Below are 20,694 nucleotides of genomic sequence, written 5' to 3' on the forward strand. Positions count from 1 at the left end.
GCAAAATATAAAGAAAATGTAAACTATGATCTGGAAATTGACTTCGTTTTCGCAAAATAAGCCCACTTAAACTGAACTTTAAATGCAAAAGACCTCTAAATGGCTAACAGATATTGCTATATAAAAGAATAGTCCATGATTATACATGTACATGATCAGAGCTCCAGATAAGAATTCATAAATTGGGGTTTTTACCCACCATTTTCTTATATAATTGGGTGATAAAGTTTTTTAATTGCATTATCAATTCCAATTCACCCCTCAGGTTAATATAAAATTGGGTTTTTCACCACCAAGCTCCTTCATGTATTGGGTTTTTTCATCAACACAATATTGAATATTTAGGCAATATCAACCCCAATTTTTTTCCATCTTAAATTAATACATGTAATATGTTTCTGTCTTTGTTTAGCTCTTTTATTTGGTTTAGGGTTTTGGTTAGGGTTATTTGCTAGCTGTTTTATTTGGTTTATTCACTGAGAAGCAATTGTAGGTTAAATTTGTGTCCAGTTTCAAACAGTTTTTTTTCAAAAAAAGGATATGTGTATTCACAGGCACTCGTCTTATACCTTTATATGATAAATTCTGAGACCAGTGCCTGATCAGTGGCTGTGTGCATGGTGTGTGTATTCATTAATTAACCGTAAAATGAATAAACCAGATGCTTCGCAGGGCGTAGCTTTATACGACCGCAGAGGTTGAACCCTGAACGGTTGGGGCAAGTTTGGACACAACATTCAAGCTGGATTCAGCTCTAAATTTGAATTGTGATTAAATAGTTGACACAGCATAGGTTTCTGACACAGAATGAATGTGTTCTAATGAACTTAAAATTTGTGTTTTCTCTTAGAGCAATTCACTATGCTGTTCAATATTAATCCTCTCAAAAAAATGTTTGAAGAAATTTTCTTTTTATTTATGAAATTTCAAATGAGAAAAATTGAACCCATTTTTAATCACATCCCCCTTTCCCTTATTCCAAAACTAATCTCAATTAAAATATTCTAATGGAGTTTGCAACAATAACTACTCATTTAAATACATCATAAAATATTGAGATGTAAAAAACTGCTTGTTATCACTGAATGGTAAAAATGGTAGTAAAAAGTGAATATACATTGTATATTGTATATAACAAAGATTTAAGTTGATTCTGGACAAAGAAAGATAACTCCAATTAAAAAAATTTCTTGCAATAAGATATTTCTTGCTTACTATTTTGGACAAAGAAAGATAACTCTAATTAAAAAAAAAATTGCTATTTCACAATATTGTGAAATTGGATATTTCTTGCCATTGCACAATACTGTGCAATTGAAGACTTGCTATTGCACAATACTTAATATAATAATTTTAGATCCTGATTTGGACCAACTTGAAAACTGGGCCCATAATCAAAAATCTAAGTACATGTTTAGATTCAGCATATCAAAGAGGCCCAAGAATTTAATTTTTGTTAAAATCAAACTTAGTTTAATTTTGGACCCTTTGGACCTTAATGTAGGCCAATTTGAAAACGGGACCAAAAATGAAGAATCTACATACACAGTTTGATTTGGCATATCAAAGAACCCCATTTATTCAATTTTTGATGAAATCAAAAAAGTTTAATTTTGGACCCAGATTTGGACCAACTTGAAAACTGGGCCAATAATCAAGAATCTATATACATTTTTAGATTCAACATATCAAAGAACCCAACCGATTCATTTTTTGTCAAAATCAAACTAAGTTTAATTTTGGACCCTTTGGACCTTAATCATTAATGTAGACCAATTTGAAAACATGACCAAAAGTTAAGAATCTACATACACAGTTAGATTCGGCATATCAAAGAACCCCAATTATTCAATTTTGATGAAGTCAAACAAAGTTTAATTTTGGACCCTTTGGGCCCCTTTTTCCTAAACTGTTGGGACCAAAACTCCCAAAATCAATACCAATCTTCCTTTTATGGTCATTAACCTTGTGTTTAAATTTCATAGATTTCTATTTACTTATACTAACGTTATGGTGCGAAAACCAAGAAAAATGCTTATTTGGGTCCCTTTTTGGCCCCTTATTCCTAAACTGTTTGGACCTCAACTCCCAAAATCAATACCAATCTTCCTTTTGTGGTCATAAACATTATGTTCAAATTTCATTGATTTCTATTTACTTAAACTAAAGTTATTGTGCGAAAACCAAGAATAATGCTTATTTGGGCCCTTTTTTGGCCCCTAATTCCTTAACTGTTGAAACCAAAACTCCCAAAATCAATCCCAACCTTTCTTTTGTGGTCATCAACCTTGTGTCAAAATTTCATAGATTTCTATTAACTTAAACTAAAGTTATAGTGCGAAAACCAAGAAAATGCTTATTTGGGCCCTTTTTGGCCCCTAATTCCTAAAATGTTGGGACCCAAACTCCCAAAATCAATACCAACCTTCCTTTTATGGTCATAAACCTTGTGTTAAAATTTCAAAGATTTCTATTCACTTTTACTAAAGTCAGAGTGCGAAAACTAAAAGTATTCGGACGACGACGACGACGACGACAACAACGACGACGACGACGCCAACGTGATAGCAATATACGACGAAAATTTTTTCAAAATTTGCGGTCGTATAAAAATAGTATATAAACTAATTATACTTGAATGATTTTCTTTTATTCAATTTACATAAATCTGGGTTTAGTTGTATTTTATTAGAACTTTTGATTTCTGATGCTTTATCATTTCATAATTGATTGGGCCTTTCACTTTTTCCAACTGAATTCGTTTTTGATGAAACCCTGTGTTTATTAGCAATGTTTTCGTTACGGTACGCACACACGCCCGTGCGTTCGATGGACTGTTCCTAAAGACACTAGCTGAGTCTTGTTATCATAACTTTCCCTCAATTTTCCAAAATAAGCCGAAAACATGCTTCTATTCAATATTTTAACCGGACATTCACTTTCGTTTTAATTCGATGTATGTTATGAAAAATCCCGAGCAATGCGAAAGAAAATATGACTACATGACACACGCTAATTGGATAAACACCGAGAAGATCGAAATATTTACAAAAACACGTGTACCTATCAAGCAACGGAAAACTCAAACAGGGACCCATTACAGCTACTTGATGCAGGGATCTATTTTTAGAACGACAGGAAATTTCCAATAATAAATATTATAAAAAAAAGTTTAAGTGACGACTGTAAACAGATAAGGGTAAATAACACAAACGGTAGCCAATAAAAGGGTTGAGAACTCAAGGTTTTGGCATATAATTGGGTTTTCCGTTGAATTAATTGGGTTGTTGAACCCTTCAATGGACAATTGCATTGGGTTTTCTATTATTTGTATTGCGGGATCACGCAAATACGCAGCTTATCTGGAGCTCTGCATGATATTAAAGAATTCATGAAATTTACACTGATTCTGTCAGTTGAATGGACTAGAATGAGATAAGTTATATACATGTACATGATAGACATAAAGGTTTTTTCCAACAGGACTGTGGTGTAAATTAAATTAGTTGTATTTTATGGTTGATATATTTATGTATATACATGTATGTAAATCATTGGCTCTTCAACCAATGATATTTTACAATATCGATTATTTGTTTATTTTTCAGCATACTAAAAATGTTTTAACACAACACGAGCGCAAGCTTGATAGGGTGTCCTCACACAGGGTTTCCACTGGTGGTCGCCATTTTCCCAAATTTGCGAAAAATAATACTTGTGGCGATAAAAATTCGTCATTTGCTTAAGAATTTGGCGAAAGAAATATATAGAAAGATTTATTTTCCTCCTTCTTGTTTATTTACTTTTTTCGAGTTTCTCGGACTTTAACTTATCAGACAATACTCGGAATTCACCTTGACCTCAATGCATTCTAGCGTCACAATTTCAAATGACATAGGATAACATATGATCTGTCCATATACATGTATGAGGGTAGAAATGGGGGTATTTTACTGAAGTATTCTTGCCAAATGAAGATTAAACAGTAATTCTTAGACATGACCATAAAAGAGGGGGGGATAGGACCTTTATCGGGACTCCGGGATCGGGTGTTTTTAAGCTTGGGATTATCCCCCCTCATAAAATGTACACTTTTTTCCAGACGATTAAAAAATCAGCTGAATTTGACAAATCACACTATTTGTTTTCCAAAAATAACCGTAATTGGATGGGGGTTCTGTGTATTCACATTATTTGAACAACTCTCCTTGGGCCGAGAAAAAAAAGATCCCTGTTTCAGGTAACCCGACCGACCCTGTTTTTAAACCCCGACCCTAACTTTTTTATTGGATCTTTCAAAAAAAAAAATTAAAAAAAAAATTAAAAATCGACCCTGTTTTTGACACAGGCTTCTGATAAATGACATATTTTTTTCTCTCTTGCTTCCTCTTGCATAGAAAGGCAGTAAAACATTTTATTAATGTCAAAAGGTATTCCAAATAGGTTAAAATCCAAGAAATTTGCACAGCAGGTGCTTCATAAACATTGCAAATGGCCCAAGACCACAATTAATGACCCCGCTTTTCGTAGTTCCTTTTAATTAAAGTGTATTTTTCCTTAATTTTTTTTCTTTCCCTTCCCCACTCATTTCTTAGATTTTATTGGGTGGAAATGAAAGATGAGAGGTGAAATAATTTTTTGGATGTTGTATTTAAACTGATTTTGATATGGAATGAGTGATTAGGCCAAGTGCAAAAAGGTCATATTTACAGTTTTCGGAACATCTCTTGACTTGTCCATAGGGGTATGGATGTATATTGGCTAAATTTGTAAAAGTGATTGCTTCAATCTTTCTGAATTTTGGATATATTTTTGGACTAGTGCTATACATAAGACACACAAAAAATTTGACAAAAGTGCATGGTGCAATTTTTTTAATGATACAAAATGTTCTAAAGAAATGATAGAGAAATTAATTGTGGTCTGTGGCCAAATGGCACACTTCCGGTTTTTGATACTTAGGGAGTTACCATTTGATTTTTATGGGGGGGCTAGGATGAAAAATTTTCTCCTGCTTTTTTTTTTAGTTGTAATCTCTGTCCTGCCTTTTTATTTTTTACTCTATTCGGTCCTGCATTTTTTTTTACTAGTTATCCTGACTTTTTTTTACACAAATTGTCATCCTGCCTTTTTTTTTTACCAAGTTGCTTATCCTGCCTTTTTTTTTTTACTCAAAACTCCTGTCCTGCCTATTTTTTTCAAATTTCATCCTAGCCCCCCCATAAAAATCAAATGGTAGCTCCCTTATTATGGATCCGGACTTGGAAAAAACATGATAAATACTCAATAACTCAAAAATGAAATTTTGAATCATCACCAAAAAGTATACAGATATTAAGATTAATGTAACTAAGAAGTGTTTAAAGTTTTAAGCCATAATCAAGAATTGGTTTTGAGATACGGTGTGACATGTGAAAAAAACACACCCCTGTTTAAGTTGCAATGTGTCGTAACTCAAAAAGTTTTAATCTTATTTTCACCAAAAAGTATACAGATCATGTGACCATCATAAGAAACAACAATATTAAGTTTCATGAAAATTTGGATAAGTCGTTCTCAAGTTACGGTGCCACATGTTTACGCTGGACAGACAGACGGACACCGGACATTTGTATACCATAATACGTCACGTCTTTGACGGACGTATAAAAAGCAGTACTAAGCGTGCATGTTACGCTAGAAACATATTCAAAGAATAAAGTTTTATAACTTTTAATGTCATATTCAATATTTATCAAAACCTAAAGGGGAGTTACATGTATTTTACTTTCTATATTTTTTCGTGGATGTCAATACACCTAATCGCTATTTATTCCATACCGGATAAATTCTAAAATTACACAACTTTTCATCCAGTTGAAGCTATCTGGGGGCTGTTGAAACAATTCACCATGCACAATACTTTTTAATGAGACCCGTTTTAACTTATTGTAAATACTTTAAACAAAATAATTTTTTACTTCAATTTTAATTTGGAAAAAAAGTGGATCATACTCTATTAAAGTTTCTTGATGATCGCTTTCTAAAGTTTTCCTCCCTCAGCCCTCTACTAAAAAACCTTTATTTTCGGCCGCATGACCCCAATAGGAAGTTGTACATACAGTGTATGACTGTTTTTCCCAGATTGGACTAAATAGCGATAATTAAATAAGGTGTAATTTCCGGGATTGTTGAAAACTTGCATATTCATCACTATCTGATTTTGTGGTTTTAACAATCCGGACAGACAAATAGCAATAAGGTGTTTAGGAAAACATGACCTAAAACCTCCTTCATATAAGACAAAAAACATCGGAACTCATACTGAATGGTCAAATGTGTTCAATATGAAAATTTCAGTTAAGATGGTAAAATCACAAATCAGCCGTTAATGTAAATGGACTATAAGTATGACTTTTGAGCAAATTTAAAGGGAAATGACGGGAAAGGGGCAAATTAGCTTTCAAGGGGAGCAAATGCTGTTTAAATTGTTAAGCGGGTTTTAAATATAGAGGGAAAGTGGAGTCATCTTTTTAGACTTTAGACTTTAATTTAGTTACATGTACATATAACTTATGTAGACTTACCTTCTAATTCTATAGACTATAGACCTAAATGGTTCGCGAAAATTAATATTTTTATATATAGTATAGTAATTAAGTCCGTACTTATGTATTTTGTTAGAACAACTGGAATCCAAGGCAATGCACTAGTATTCAACAAGACGTTTTTCAATAAACTTGGTGGACTAGACACTGGTATGAAGGTCTGGGGAGGAGAACAACAGGAACTCATGTTTAAGGTATGTTTTATTATTTCTCTGGTGCCTTTATATAACAGCAAATGTGAAGTTGAAAGGTTCGTTGTCTTATGACCAAATTTACTTTAGAGATAATTTGTTTCATTTTTTTAAAGGCAGTGCTTTAAGGCCTGACTTTCAAGTCATGAGGTTCATCTTTCCTTACGCAAATCTTTGCTGGGGGTCATTTTGCAAGAAATAGATCCGGAAATGTTTAAATTTCTCCTCTACTTTTTGTGGTATGTATTGGTTTTTGTTCCTTTCATTTACATTGGGAAATAAAGAAACGATCAGTGTGTATTGTTCGTTTTAAAAATCTGTTTATTAATGTGTTTTTTGCATTATAAGCAGTCAATCTGATTACAAACTATCATTATTCGAATTCCGTGTGGAAAGAGGTCCGTTCAATTTCGAGTACTATTTGCGATCTAAAGATATTTTAAAATCATTTCACTCGTTGATATAACATGATATTATAATTAAAAGTCGACTGACCGTGAATTATATTGCATAATATACAATTTAAAGTATTTCTGTACGTGAAGCCGTATGACGTTATTGTTATTTCGGTCTCAGTTATGTAAAATATGAAATTATCGTTCCTGAATAGGGTTCCACTAATTAAAGACAAGAAGCGTCAAAAAGTGATAAGAAGCGAAAATAAAATTAAAATAGCGATAAGAAGCGACAATATAATTAATTTAGCGAGAAGAAGCGTCAAGAAGACTATATAGCGACTATACATAAATAAAAAAAATGTCATTGCAACAACTTATTCCCCATAGATATTAAAAAAAACATGCATTATTTTTTATTATAGGGGCGGTTATGAAACATTTTTTTATATTACTGTACATTGATAGATAAAAATATGTTTTTATTAAGAAGAAAGGGATTAGTTTTTATTAGATATAAAAAAAAATATATTTTATGCACACGCTAAAAATTGGCCATCTAAACAAAAAAAAATCAATTTCCTTTTAAAGAATTTATTGAATCAAAACCATGCAATATCATTTCCTTTCTAACAGTGAAATTCTTCTTTTTCATAGGGACATATTTGATAGGTGTAGCTTCACCCTATCACATCAAATGAGAATAGCCTCGTGAGAGAATTACGATTCGCTTGTCCCTTGTTAGTTATTGTCGCTTCGTCACTAAATGAAACTTCTTGTCGCTGTTTGTCTCTAAAATTCTTCTTGTCTCTTATTAGTGAGACCAGTCAGTTACGTCCTTAACTTCCGTTTTTGCACTGCAAAACAATCACACAATATTAACGATGCCTAGTCCTTGTTGGTGTGTACCTGAGTGTCATTTAAGAGGAGGACTTGCATTTCTAAATGACTAAATAAGAAGGAAAAGTTGGATCAACGCCATGGCTCAAACGTAGATTGTCATGTGCGATGCAATCGTAGAACCCATATCAATCAGCTGTTGTTTGCAAGGCACATTTTAGTGAAAACGACTACGTTCAGGAAACTATTCATGGTAAAACTTTATTTTCTTTAAGAAATATATACTGTTATTTATATAATCGCCATGCAAGTAAACCAAAGTCTGTTTGTAACCGCAATTATCGTTTTAGAATAAAAAGGGGGGTGAATTCAAGACGTCATAACTTTTGGGATTACGATTCAATATCATCTGTTTGACATTTTTTGGTTAATACTACAATTGTATGGTTTTTCTACAAGAGATATATTATACTGATAATTATTTTAGCAGTAATTATGTAAATTTCGGTTGTAATGACAAGAATTCATGAGCTATGCCTCGGGCTTTCTTGAAAAATATCAATGACAATGTAAACAGGAACAAAACATTGACATGAATGATGCTCTCCACCTATGTTATAGTTATTTAAGTATGTGTGTTGCACAAGTCTTTCACAAGTTTCAAAAAAGCTAATGTTATAAAACTTTTTTCAGGGCACATACCCACTTTATAGAGACTTGTCTACTGCCATGCATTCCCATCCTATTTTCATGCACCATTTGTAAGCAAGAGACTGAATGGTTTGCAAAATTAAAAATCAGGACGGTGTCCCGTTAAACCAAAAGAACTAAACTGGATGAATATTGTAGGAGAAATCTAGAGGAAAGTTTTGATTTGTGAAATTGGTTTTCCTGAACAGATGTACATTCATCCTGCAGGAAAGATTTATAACTGTCCACCACCAACTGACGAGCTAATGTTGAGCTTCACAGATGGAATTACTCAAACACCATAAATGCCTATGTTTTCAGCACAGATTTCACAAATCATGACACAGCTGTGCATTTTTATGCCCCACCTACGATAGTAGGGGGGCATTATGTTTTCTGGTATGTGCGTCCGTTCGTCTGTTCGTCCGTTCGTCCGTCCGTCTGTCCCTCTTCAGATTAAAGTTTTTGGTCAAGGTAGTTTTTGATGAAGTTGAAGTCCAATCGACTTCAAACTTGGTACACATGTTCCCTATGATATGATCTTTTTAATTTTAATGCCAAATTAGAGTTTTTACCCCAATGTCACGGTCCACTGAACATGGAAAATGATAGTGCGAGTGGGGTATTCGTGTACTGGGGACACATTCTTGTTTATACCTGTTAAGAGTCGAAAACTAAATATTATTTTTATATAAATAAACATATATTGTGTCATTTTAGAACTTATATTTTTCCAAAGGATGCATGAATGAAAGTAGTGAAATTCATTTTGAATTACAATTGTTCATGTTATTGTAATGCATATAAAAATAAGGAGATGTGGCACAATTTAAATATATGATATTCTGTGAGTTTATCAAACTAAAGGGGATAAGAAATGGGTATAAGCAGTTACAGGACTGTACTACTATACAATCTCCAACAATGAGAAAAACTCATACTGTAAAGAGAATTTCATATTTACAAGTAAGTTTTGTTTTTGCATTGAACAATTTTCTTCTATTGTCTTAAAAGCAAATATGGGAAGTGGTTAAAATGCTAATGAGACAGCTTTTATGGCACCAGATGTAATTGTTACCTTGATTAAAAACTCCTTTTTAGCTCACCTGACCTGACTCATCACTTGCTTTCGTCGTCCATAAACTTTTACAAAAAATCTTCTCTGAAACTACTGTGCCAAATTTAACCAAACTTAGCCAAAATCATCATTGCGGTATCTAATTGTAACATAAAAATGTGTGGTTAGACCCGGTCAACCAACCGAGATGGCCACTATGGTCAAAAATAGAACATACAGGTAAAATGTAGATTTTGGCTTATAACTCTGAAACCAAAGCATTTAGAGCAAATCTGACATAGGGTGAAATTGTCTCTTCAGTGAAGATCTATCTGCCCAGGAATTTTCAGACAAATCTGACAACCCGTTGATTGATTGCTGCCCCCAAATTAGTAATTTGAAGGAAATTTCGCAGAGTTTGGTTATTATCTTAAATATTATTATAGATAGAGATAAACTGTAAACAGCAATAATGTTCTGCAAAGTAAGATCTACAAATAAGTCAATATGACCAAAATTTTAAGTTGACCCCTTAAAGAGTTATTGCCCTTTATAGTCAATTTTTAACAATTTTCATAAATTTTTGTATTTTTTGTTAATTTTTAAAAAATATTTTCAACTGTAAATACTGGGCCATGTTTATTATAGATAGAGATAATTGTAGCACCAAGAATGTTCAGTAAAGAAAGATCTACAAACACATCCCCATCATCAAAAACACAATTTTGTCATTTTATATGTGTCCGTTGTTTAATATGCACATAGACCGTCCAAGGTGAGCGACACAGGCTCTTGAGAGTCTCTAGGTCATTAATACAGGTAGATAACTTTATCATGTTTATACTGAAAAATAATTTTGCTTGGAGGGAGAATTTTAAAAAAGTTCTGTCTTCAAAAGAGTTGACATATGTTACTTGATGTTCTAGCAATACACACAGAACGGAGACCAGTCAATCTTTGTGAATTATTTTTCATAGGATAGGAGTAATTGAATATGTGTATATAATCAATAATTAAAAATAGTTTTATTTACATTAAAAAGGAAAAGTTCTTATGTCTTAAAAATGCATTTCATGGCGAGGTACAGAAAATATACTGTAAACAGTAGACTATAGATATAGGTGAACTAGGTACAAGAGAACTCTAAATCTTAAATACTACAAACCACCTCTGTTCTAATGTTATAACTGGACTAGAAATACACACAACCTGTAATTAACTGCCTTTACAGCGCTTTCGCGCTTTGATTAAATTTTACACGACTGTTTTTTTATTTTTTTTATTTTATGTGATAATTAAAACAAAAACAGAAATGAAAAAAAAAGTTAAGGATATCAGAAAGTTGACAAAAAGTTTTAAAACGTGTAACATAACGGGAAAATAAATCAATGTTTGCAGTTTTTTTTTCGTGAACTTTACATACACTACATTTTTTTATGAATGATACTTTCTAGCATTGTCGAATTAAACATTGTTTTTGTAGTCAGTTTAAAAAAAAATGTTTAACTATATTTTCAGTATGTCATGTGTGGTGGTGATATAGAAATTATACCATGTTCTATATTTTCAGTATGTTATGTGTGGCGGTGATATAGAAATTGTACCATGTTCTCACATCGGGCATGTATACAGACAAAAACTTATCTGGTCTAATGAGCTGCACAATAAGACTATAATGGATGAAATGTGTAACCAGTATAGAGTAGCAGAAGTATGGATGGATGAATATAAACATCTGGTCTTCAACAGACTTGGTAACTATACGGCAAGTATTAAAATCTGCATCTGAATTCTAAAGAAATTATTTTGGAATGCAATTTTGTCTAGTTAATAGGACAGACATGAAGGAATGAAACATTTCTTTTTCCCCCTATTTTGTCATAGTTGTAACAAAATAAGAATAGCAGGTTTAAGTATTGACATATTGTTTATACAAAGCCGTGGTAAAAATAGCGTGGCTGCGTATTGTATCAATAATTTTAATCGGTCATTGATCTTTCTTTTGATATTGTATTTGCTTCGTCTTTTTAGCTCACCTGGCCTAAAAGGCCATGTGAGCTTTTCTCATCACTTGGCGTCCGTCGTCGTCGTCGTTAACAATTTTTCAAACATCTTCTCCTCTGAAACTACTGAATGGATTTGGATGAAACTTAGCATGATTGTTCCTTAAATTATCCTGCACAAAGTGTGTGCTTCGATTTTCGATCCGTCAAAAAACATGGCCGTCGTTGCTTAAAATAGAACATAGGGGTCAAATGCAGTTTTTGGCTTATATCTCAAAAACGATAGCATTTAGAGCAAATCTGACATGGAGTAAAAATGTTCATTAGGTCAAGATCTATCAGCCCTGAAATTTTCAGATGAATCAAACAAACCATTGTTGGGTTGCTGCCACTTAATTGGTAATTTTAAGGAAATTTTGCAGTTTTTGGTCATTATCTTGAATATTATTATAGATAAAGATAAACTGTAAACAGCAAAAATGATCAGCAAAGTAAGATCTACAAATAAGTTAATGTGACCAAAATTGTCAAATGACCCCTTAAGGGGTTATTGTCCTTTAATGACAATTTTTCACAATTTGTTCATCACATTTGCTAACTTTAAAAAATCTTCTCCTCTGAAACTACTGAATGGATTTGGATGAAACTTAGCATGATTGTTCCTTAGATTATCCTGCACAAAGTGTGTGCTTCGATTTTTGATCCTTCAAAAAACATGGCCGCCATTACTTAAAATAGAACATAGGGGTCAAATGCAGTTTTTGGCTTATATCTCAAAAACGAAAGCATTTAGAGCAAATCTGACAAGGGGTAAAAATGTTCATTAGGTCAAGATCTATCAGCCCTGAAATTTTCAGATGAATCAAACAAACCATTGTTGGGTTGCTGCCACTTAATTGGTAATTTTAAGGAAATTTTGCAGTTTTTGGTCATTATCTTGAATATTATTATAGATAAAGATAAACTGTAAACAGCAAAAATGATCAGCAAAGTAAGATCTACAAATAAGTTAATATGACCAAAATTGTCAAATGACCCCTTAAGGGGTTATTGTCCTTTAATGACAATTTTTCACAATTTGTTCATCACATTTGCTAACTTTAAAAAATCTTCTCCTCTGAAACTACTGAATGGATTTGGATGAAACTTAGCATGATTGTTCCTTAGATTATCCTGCACAAAGTGTGTGCTTCGATTTTTGATCCTTCAAAAAACATGGCCGCCATTACTTAAAATAGAACATAGGGGTCAAATGCAGTTTTTGGCTTATATCTCAAAAACGAAAGCATTTAGAGCAAATCTGACATGGGGTAAAAATGTTCATTAGGTCAAGATCTATCAGCCCTGAAATTTTCAGATGAATCAAACAAACCATTGTTGGGTTGCTGCCACTTAATTGGTAATTTTAAGGAAATTTTGCAGTTTTTGGTCATTATCTTGAATATTATTATAGATAAAGATGAACTGTAAACAGCAAAAATGATCAGCAAAGTAAGATCTACAAATAAGTTGATATGACCAAAATTGTCAATTGACCCCTTAAGGGGTTATTGTCCTTTAATGACAATTTTTCACAATTTGTTCATCATATTTGCTAACTTTAAAAAATCTTCTCCTCTAAAACTACTAAACCAAATTCAACCAAACTTCAACTGAATGATCAGTAGGGTGTATAAAATAAAGTTTGTGCTTTATTGATTATTTCGTCAAAAAACATGGCCGTCATGGCTAAAAATAGAACACAGGGTAAAATGCAGTTTTTGGCTTATATCTCAAAAACTCCAGCATTTAGAGCAAATAAGACAAGAAGTTGAAGTATTTATTAGGTCAAGGTCTACCTGTCCTGAAATTTTCAGCCGAATTGGGTAACTGGTTTTTCAGGTATAATGCCCATGAATTGATGATTTTAAAGAAATTTTGCAGTTTTTGGTTATTATCTTGAATATTATTATAGATACAGATAAACTGTTAATAGCAAAAATGTTAAGCAAAGTAAGATCTACAAATAAGTCAATTTGACCAAAATTGTCAATTGACCCCTTAAGGAGTTATTGCCCTTTAAAGACTTTTTTCACAATTTGTTCATCATGTTGACTTACTTCTCCTTTGAAACTGCTGTATCAATTTCAGCCAAACTTAGGCTAAATGAGTTTCAGAGTATCTAGTATAAATTTTATATTTCATTTCCTTGTATGTCAGAAACATAGCTCCTATGGCTAAAATAGAACATAGGAGAAAATGATTTTTTTTTTGCTTTTGAAGAAAATAGGACGATTCAAAGAACATTTAAATAAATTGAAAAGCCAAAATAATCATTGATGAGAGATTTAACCAAAAAAATTAAGGTGAGCGATTCAGGCTCTTGAGAGCCTCTTGTTTTTTAATAGACCTATACAATATTGAAGGTACATGCATCCAATTGTTTTGTACACGAATTGTTCATCTGTAACTATTTCATCGTCTTTCAGTTTGAATAGTTTTATTGACAAAAAACGTTTTGTTTTTATATATTCTTAGAGGTTAGATATATACAATGAATCAGTAGTATAGTTGACGTGTTTGTGTCCTAATTATATAAAATATAAATGATCTTAAAACTCAATAAGTTTCATGTTATATTTAGCTTTAAACAATATGCGCTTTTGGAGTTTTAGATTCTATGGAATAAATGTCAGGCTACAATAGTTATTTAATTCAAAAGACAGTCCTTGTAATGTCTTATATAATGTGTTTGCAGAGGAAAACCGGTGATGTATCCAGCAGGAAACGAATAAGAGAAGAGAACAAATGTAAACCATTCCAATATGTCTTAGATAGAATAACACAGATGATAGATTTATATATACCAGTTAATTTACAAGCTTCGGGAGCGGTAAGTATAGCGGACTATATTTTATGCATGGTAAATCGTTTAAAAGGTATACACATTGATATCTAGATAATTCTGTAAATATTTTAGTTGATGATGCTCCACATCTGAAATAAAACTGGCATACAAACCTGATCATAATAATTATGAATTAATCAATTAATCAATAGGGAGCACCAAAAACTATAATCATCTCTAATTTCGTGTTATCAAATGGACTATTTTCTTCTTCAGTAGGACTTGGAATAAATTGAGGTCGAATTAAACCGCCATGCTACTTACATCGAACTAAAGACTACTAGGGTTGAGATCTCATAAACATGTTTAACCCCGCCGCAATTTTGCGCCTGTCCCAAGTCAGGAACCTCTGGCCTTTTTTAGTCTTGTATGCTTTTTAATTTTAGTTTCTTGTGTATAATTCGGAGTTTAGTGTGACGTCCATTATCACTATACTAGTATACATATTTTTTAAGGGGCCGACTGAAGGACACATACGGGTGCGGGAGTTTCTCGCTACATTGGAGACCCATTGGTGGCCTACGGCTGTTGTCTGCTCTATGGTCGGGTTGTTGTCGCTTTGACACATTCCCCATTTCCTTTCTCAATTTTATTTTTATACATGTAACATTATATATAATATAGTATATTCTACAGATTGTACATTCAGAAACAAAGCTTTGTTTATCTTATTGGGGAGAGAAACCATTTGTAGGGAAATGTCATGGACATGGATATTCACAGGTAATTAATAACCTATGTACAAAACTGTGAAATATTTGAACATTCATGTATATATATATTTGTAAAATGCATGTTATGATAGTTTTCATTTAGCTTGAGTTTAATGTTTGCAAAGAAGAAATTTTAAAAAAAAAAAACCAAACTTTTAAATACATAAAAACAAAACAAAAAAGGCATAGCACGTTAACGACCACAATGTATGAGAGATTTTGTACAACACATTACAACAATTTGATAATTTTAAAATAAGCAAACAAAACATATAATTTAAGACATAAAAACGGAAGCATTGGCCACTAGATGAATTCTTGTACTCCACCAGGAACGATCCAAAAGTTCAAAACTATATATGTGGTACAATGTAAGTTATTTGATTAATTTAGGTACACCAAGTGGTTGGAAAACATTGATTGGGGATGCGTAGGATTAAAACTTGAAATGCAAATAAAACAATGTAAAACTATCAAGGTCTCAATGTATCTAATGAAAGTAAATCCACATATTAAAGCGCTTTGTACACACGAAACTGTAAAGTGTTATTTTCATTGAATTTACAGAATGTGTATCTTTGTGATTAATTGGATGAGATTGGAGTCAAAATAGATATATGAGTGCCAATGAGACAACTCTCCATCCTAGTCACAATTATAAAAGTAAACCATTATAGGTCAAAGTAAAGTTCAGAAATGTCAATTGAAAAGTGAACGTTAATACACCACTGAACAAATGAAGATCTTGGCTTAAATAGATTCAATAAATATTTGAAGTGAAGAACCCGAAATATTTCAATAATGATATCGCGCGGTTGTATCCGTTATAGCGTTTTTTCCATTGAATAGTCAGGGTTACTATTAAAGAAGAGGGACGAACGATACCAGAGGGACAGTCAAACTAACAGATTGAAAACAAACTGACAACGTCATGGCTGAAAAATATAAAGACAAACAGACAAATAATGGTACAGAAGACACAACATAGAAAACTAAAGACTATGCAACACGAACCCCACCAAAAGTTGGGGGTGATCTCAGGTGCTCCGGAAGGGTAAGCAGATCCTGCTCCACATGTGGCACCCGTCGTATTGCTTATGTGATAACACATCCGGTAAATAGTCTAATTCGGTCGGTCACATTCATGAAAGGGAAGGGGATTGTAGTTACGACTTAAGGAACATATCCGATATCATTTGTGAAACGGTTATTCTATAACGGTCAACCAACTCGTGATGGCGTCCGTAAAATTTAAGAAGTGATGATTTCAACTTTACCATTTGGAACTCTTGATTTAATAGCTTCCTTGTGAGCAACAACCCTTATCAAGAAAATCATGATAGGAAATGCAAGCACGGGAATATCGTATCAATTGGGAGATATATACACCGTATGTAGGTGCTGCTAGAATGTTGCTACTTAGAAATGGAAAGTTCACAATTGGAAAGCTGAAATCATCTCTTTTGTCGTAAAGTTTTTTTTCAACCGACCCTCATTGTCAATTTCTAGATGTAAGTCAAAATATAAGGCCGACTTAACTGTATCTGTTGTAATCTTTATCTCTTGTTTAAATGTACAAGATGGTAAAACATTAACCCGACAACACTTTCAAAAGATATCAAGTGGACAAACGGACTGCAATGATAGACAGAAACTTTTATGTGCCAATGAATATTTTAAATGAGTAGACTATTAGTAAATAAATTTATTGGTTAATGAATTTAACAGGGAGAGTTGCAACACGACGAGTGTAGATTGCAATGCACATTTGCTGCTTCTAGTCCATTTCGGTATTACTTTTATTTAGTCGAAACCACTTTTACTTTACTATAAATCATGTAGGATAGTACTAGCCCGGTAGTAAATGATTTAAAGTTTTATACGTTTTGCTTTGATATCGATGATAGGAAAAGTTGTACAAAAAAAAATGTTAACTGTAATTTGTTTTCTGTGGGCTGTTTTGAGTATTCTTTGGCGTCAATTATTGACTTGCAATGCCATATTTATTATAATATATTTTTGTTAAGATAATAGACTTAATCGTTCTTTAAGTAATACGAACTAGTAATATATATGATGTTTAGTAAAGTTTTGACTTTCAAATATTTCACTTGAGCGTTTCTGATGAAGGTAAAACCAGAAAAGCTCTTAGGACGCATGACATTCACATAACGTTTTGTTTTCAGTGTTTACGAAACTATACCTTTACCAATCTTAAGACATTAGACTATCTAATCGTTTTTGAAGTAATACTAACCAATAGTATATATAATGTTATGTCAATTCGTGGGTATAAAACTGTTTAGCAGCGACTTTCATAACAAAATTCAAATCTTTCAACTGTACACTATCAACTTTAAAATATTGTTGATTTTGGTTAGAACCACTTTGTAGCTGATTCGTTGTTGTGCACCTTCTCATTTCTTTTGCAGTTTTGGGACTTGTCCAAAGATTTCCAAATCCGATGTGAGAACCAATGTCTTGTGTATGAGGATAACAAAATCAAAACTAAACGATGTGAATATTATAAAAATCAGAAATGGAAGTACTTACAGGTGATTTATTTTTGTGTCTTATTCTCTCTTCATTGAGGTTTAACTGCGTAACTCAGGATAACCGTAATGTAATCGTTTGATTCAATGCAACCGTTTGTTTAAAGCCAAACTTTAACCAAAACATAGAAAGAGGTATTTTTTTTGTTTAGATGCCTTGCATTTTTTGTTTCTATTTGTTTTGTTTCGGGTTGTTTTGTGTTTTATAATAATTTAATTACATTTATTTTAATGATAATCAACATTCAGATGTAATATTGCTTATTTTGTTGTAGAATAATTGGATACAGCATATTGAATCAGGAATGTGCTTAAAGGTTGTAAATGACTATACACTGTCATTAGAAGGATGTTCACAAACAAAACAACAAACATGGTATTGGGAGAGGAAATCTTGAAAATGTTTATACATCTATATATGGCTTTTAAATGAAAATAGTTAAAATATATTATCAAAGAATATTACATAATAGCATTTAATGTATACAGTGTATAGCAATAAGTTTTCAATCAATGTTGTTTAGAAATCATACATTTTTTAATACGTTCGAAATATAATGAAAGTGGCGAAATTAAAATGCGGTGTTGCGCAAATGTAAAACACCGCCAATAGAGTGGTATTTTAGGTGGATATTATTTTTATATTATGTCAAAGTTTTTTAAGGGAAAATTATGAACACACTAGCAAACTCTATGAGAATCTATAAAGAGTGCATTCTATTGATACCCGTGTCCTAATTTCACTTTAAAATGTTATTTGGAGTCAATATTCCTACTAATGTTTGTTGATACCCTCTTCCGTTTAGAAAATCCTGTTTCGTTTTATGATGAACAATTGCTTCCGTTGTTTTTAACTTATAATGTCATTTTTTTTATTGATAGTTTGTTTTTTCGTGTTTGAAGCCACTTTGATTAAACTTGGCGTTATCATAATTTCTGGGTTATATTGGCGGAGGAAGTATCTAAAGGAAACTAATGACCTGGAAAACAATCATATTTTGATTTAATTTCTTATGATAATAACCTAAATGTGTTGACAATTTATAAAGAACACACTATTTTACTAATCGATTAAGAACTAATTCCTTGGCTAGACAGTGATTCATTGGAACGGTTTGAAGAAAATATAGGATGCATCAAGTCAGTCGAGAGATACAAATCATCTCTCAAACACCGTCATTAGGTGCTCCTGCTTCCGACGTGTAAATTAAAAAAAATTGTATTGCCAACGTAAGACAATGATACATGCAGATACAGATAATACCTATCATTAACAAGTTATTGTGAAATGACAGTATTTCGGCATCAGTTTATTGTAGAAAACAATTATTTGCCACTCAAGTGTCCTTATGTCTTTTTCCATTGGCTGGGAAACTTATTAAAACATATACATGTGAAATAATGAGCTCGGGGAAAATTCAAATCCTTATCCCTAACGTTTATTAAGCGTAACTACTACTTTATTGGCTGTGAAACCATACAAAACTGTTCCTTGTTTGCCCGGTTTTACCAAGTTTGTAGTCCACATTAACCTGTGAATTGCAGTTAGGCTTCAGAAATATGCCTTACTATCAATGGTACAATGCAATAGAGCATACAAGAAAACGTAATACATTAGAAACAAAACCTCCAAAAAATATATAATGATAATTGATATTAAACCACTTCCATATTCAAGTCGAAAGAAGTATCATAAATCTAATCATTCTTTTCTTTTATTTGAATTCGCGTCGATTATTTCCTGCGCGGGCATTTGCTACATAGATAATAGTTTATAATAAAATAGGAAGGAAAACTGAAATTGCTCAAAGCAATCAGCAGTGAGTTTCCACCAGTCATAAAAATTGTATCTATCATTTTTATATATAGTTAATATACAGATTAGTTATCTATAATACATTGCTTTAGAATGTACCTTTTTTTAATTTCGAATTTACGTAATAGGTTAAAACATTTTGATTGATAACAAATCTAGTACTAGTAAACAAATTTGTCATGCAGGGTTAGGTTTAGGGTCAGACACGGTATAGATTTTATCGCTGGCAACTCGACAAGAACAGCCGTTCTTGTAGACTGTTTAAATGCTGTCTTACTGACATGTCCTTTACATATCCTTATAATCCAAGTCAAACAAAACAATTTTCCTAAGACGATGTAGTTTTATTTAAACATGTTTCACGGATCTGCTTATCCTTCATAAGCACTTGCGATCGATCCTAGTTTTTGGTGTGGTTCATGTTACTCAGTCATTAGTTTTCTTTGTTGCGTTTTGTATTGTATACTGATGACGTTTGGTCTTTTTTTATTTAGTACAATGACGTTGTCAGTTTATTTTCGACTTATGTCTTGCAAAACCCTTTGGTATATTTCGCCTCTCTTATCCTTTTGATTGATAAACTTAAAGACATTATGGTTGAAAAGGCAACATAATTGTTATTCGATGACGTTTTGTATTTTAACGAAATGTTTGTGTTCATTTAAAAGAACTTGTTAAGCTGCAGTTCCAAATCGTAAAACTGGAACTGGCATAGGTATCATTTAAACTTCTAGAGAAACATTTAATGTGTAATAAATTTATATAGTATATCCATAAAAAGTGCCGCTCCTCCCTTGTTTAATAACCGATTTGCAAATTTCTCGGAAATATGGTTCTGTTAAACAAGTTCTATCATTTTGACGTGAACGTTTTAATGATATGAAAATAATTGCTGTCGAAATCCATTTTGTTTGAGTGTTGTACATATTAATAGGAAGATGGGGTATGAGTGCAAATACGACA

At 32.4% G+C, this 20,694-nt stretch overlaps 1 protein-coding gene and 1 long non-coding RNA gene across 2 annotated transcripts in view; both read left to right on the top strand.

Annotated features, from left to right (window-relative positions):
• The window catches only part of LOC139481112 (polypeptide N-acetylgalactosaminyltransferase 5-like), a 31,109-nt gene extending 12,264 nt beyond the window's left edge, over window positions 1-18,845 (top strand). The window contains exons 6-11 of the mRNA XM_071264219.1: window positions 6,664-6,781; window positions 11,331-11,525; window positions 14,501-14,635; window positions 15,287-15,373; window positions 17,796-17,918; window positions 18,191-18,845. Coding sequence (XP_071120320.1) covers window positions 6,664-6,781; window positions 11,331-11,525; window positions 14,501-14,635; window positions 15,287-15,373; window positions 17,796-17,918; window positions 18,191-18,313 — 781 coding nt within the window. The 3' untranslated portion in view covers window positions 18,314-18,845. The remainder of the gene's footprint in view (window positions 1-6,663; window positions 6,782-11,330; window positions 11,526-14,500; window positions 14,636-15,286; window positions 15,374-17,795; window positions 17,919-18,190) is intronic.
• LOC139481111 (uncharacterized) lies at window positions 6,881-9,417 on the top strand. The gene is made up of 2 exons (XR_011654562.1): window positions 6,881-8,266; window positions 8,707-9,417. It is a non-coding gene; the product is annotated as an uncharacterized lncRNA (long non-coding RNA).
• Window positions 18,846-20,694: the final 1,849 nt, after the last annotated feature.

Source organism: Mytilus edulis, chromosome 7 (assembly GCF_963676685.1).
Source record: "Mytilus edulis chromosome 7, xbMytEdul2.2, whole genome shotgun sequence".
In the NCBI taxonomy this organism is placed as follows: Eukaryota; Metazoa; Mollusca; class Bivalvia; order Mytilida; family Mytilidae; genus Mytilus; species Mytilus edulis.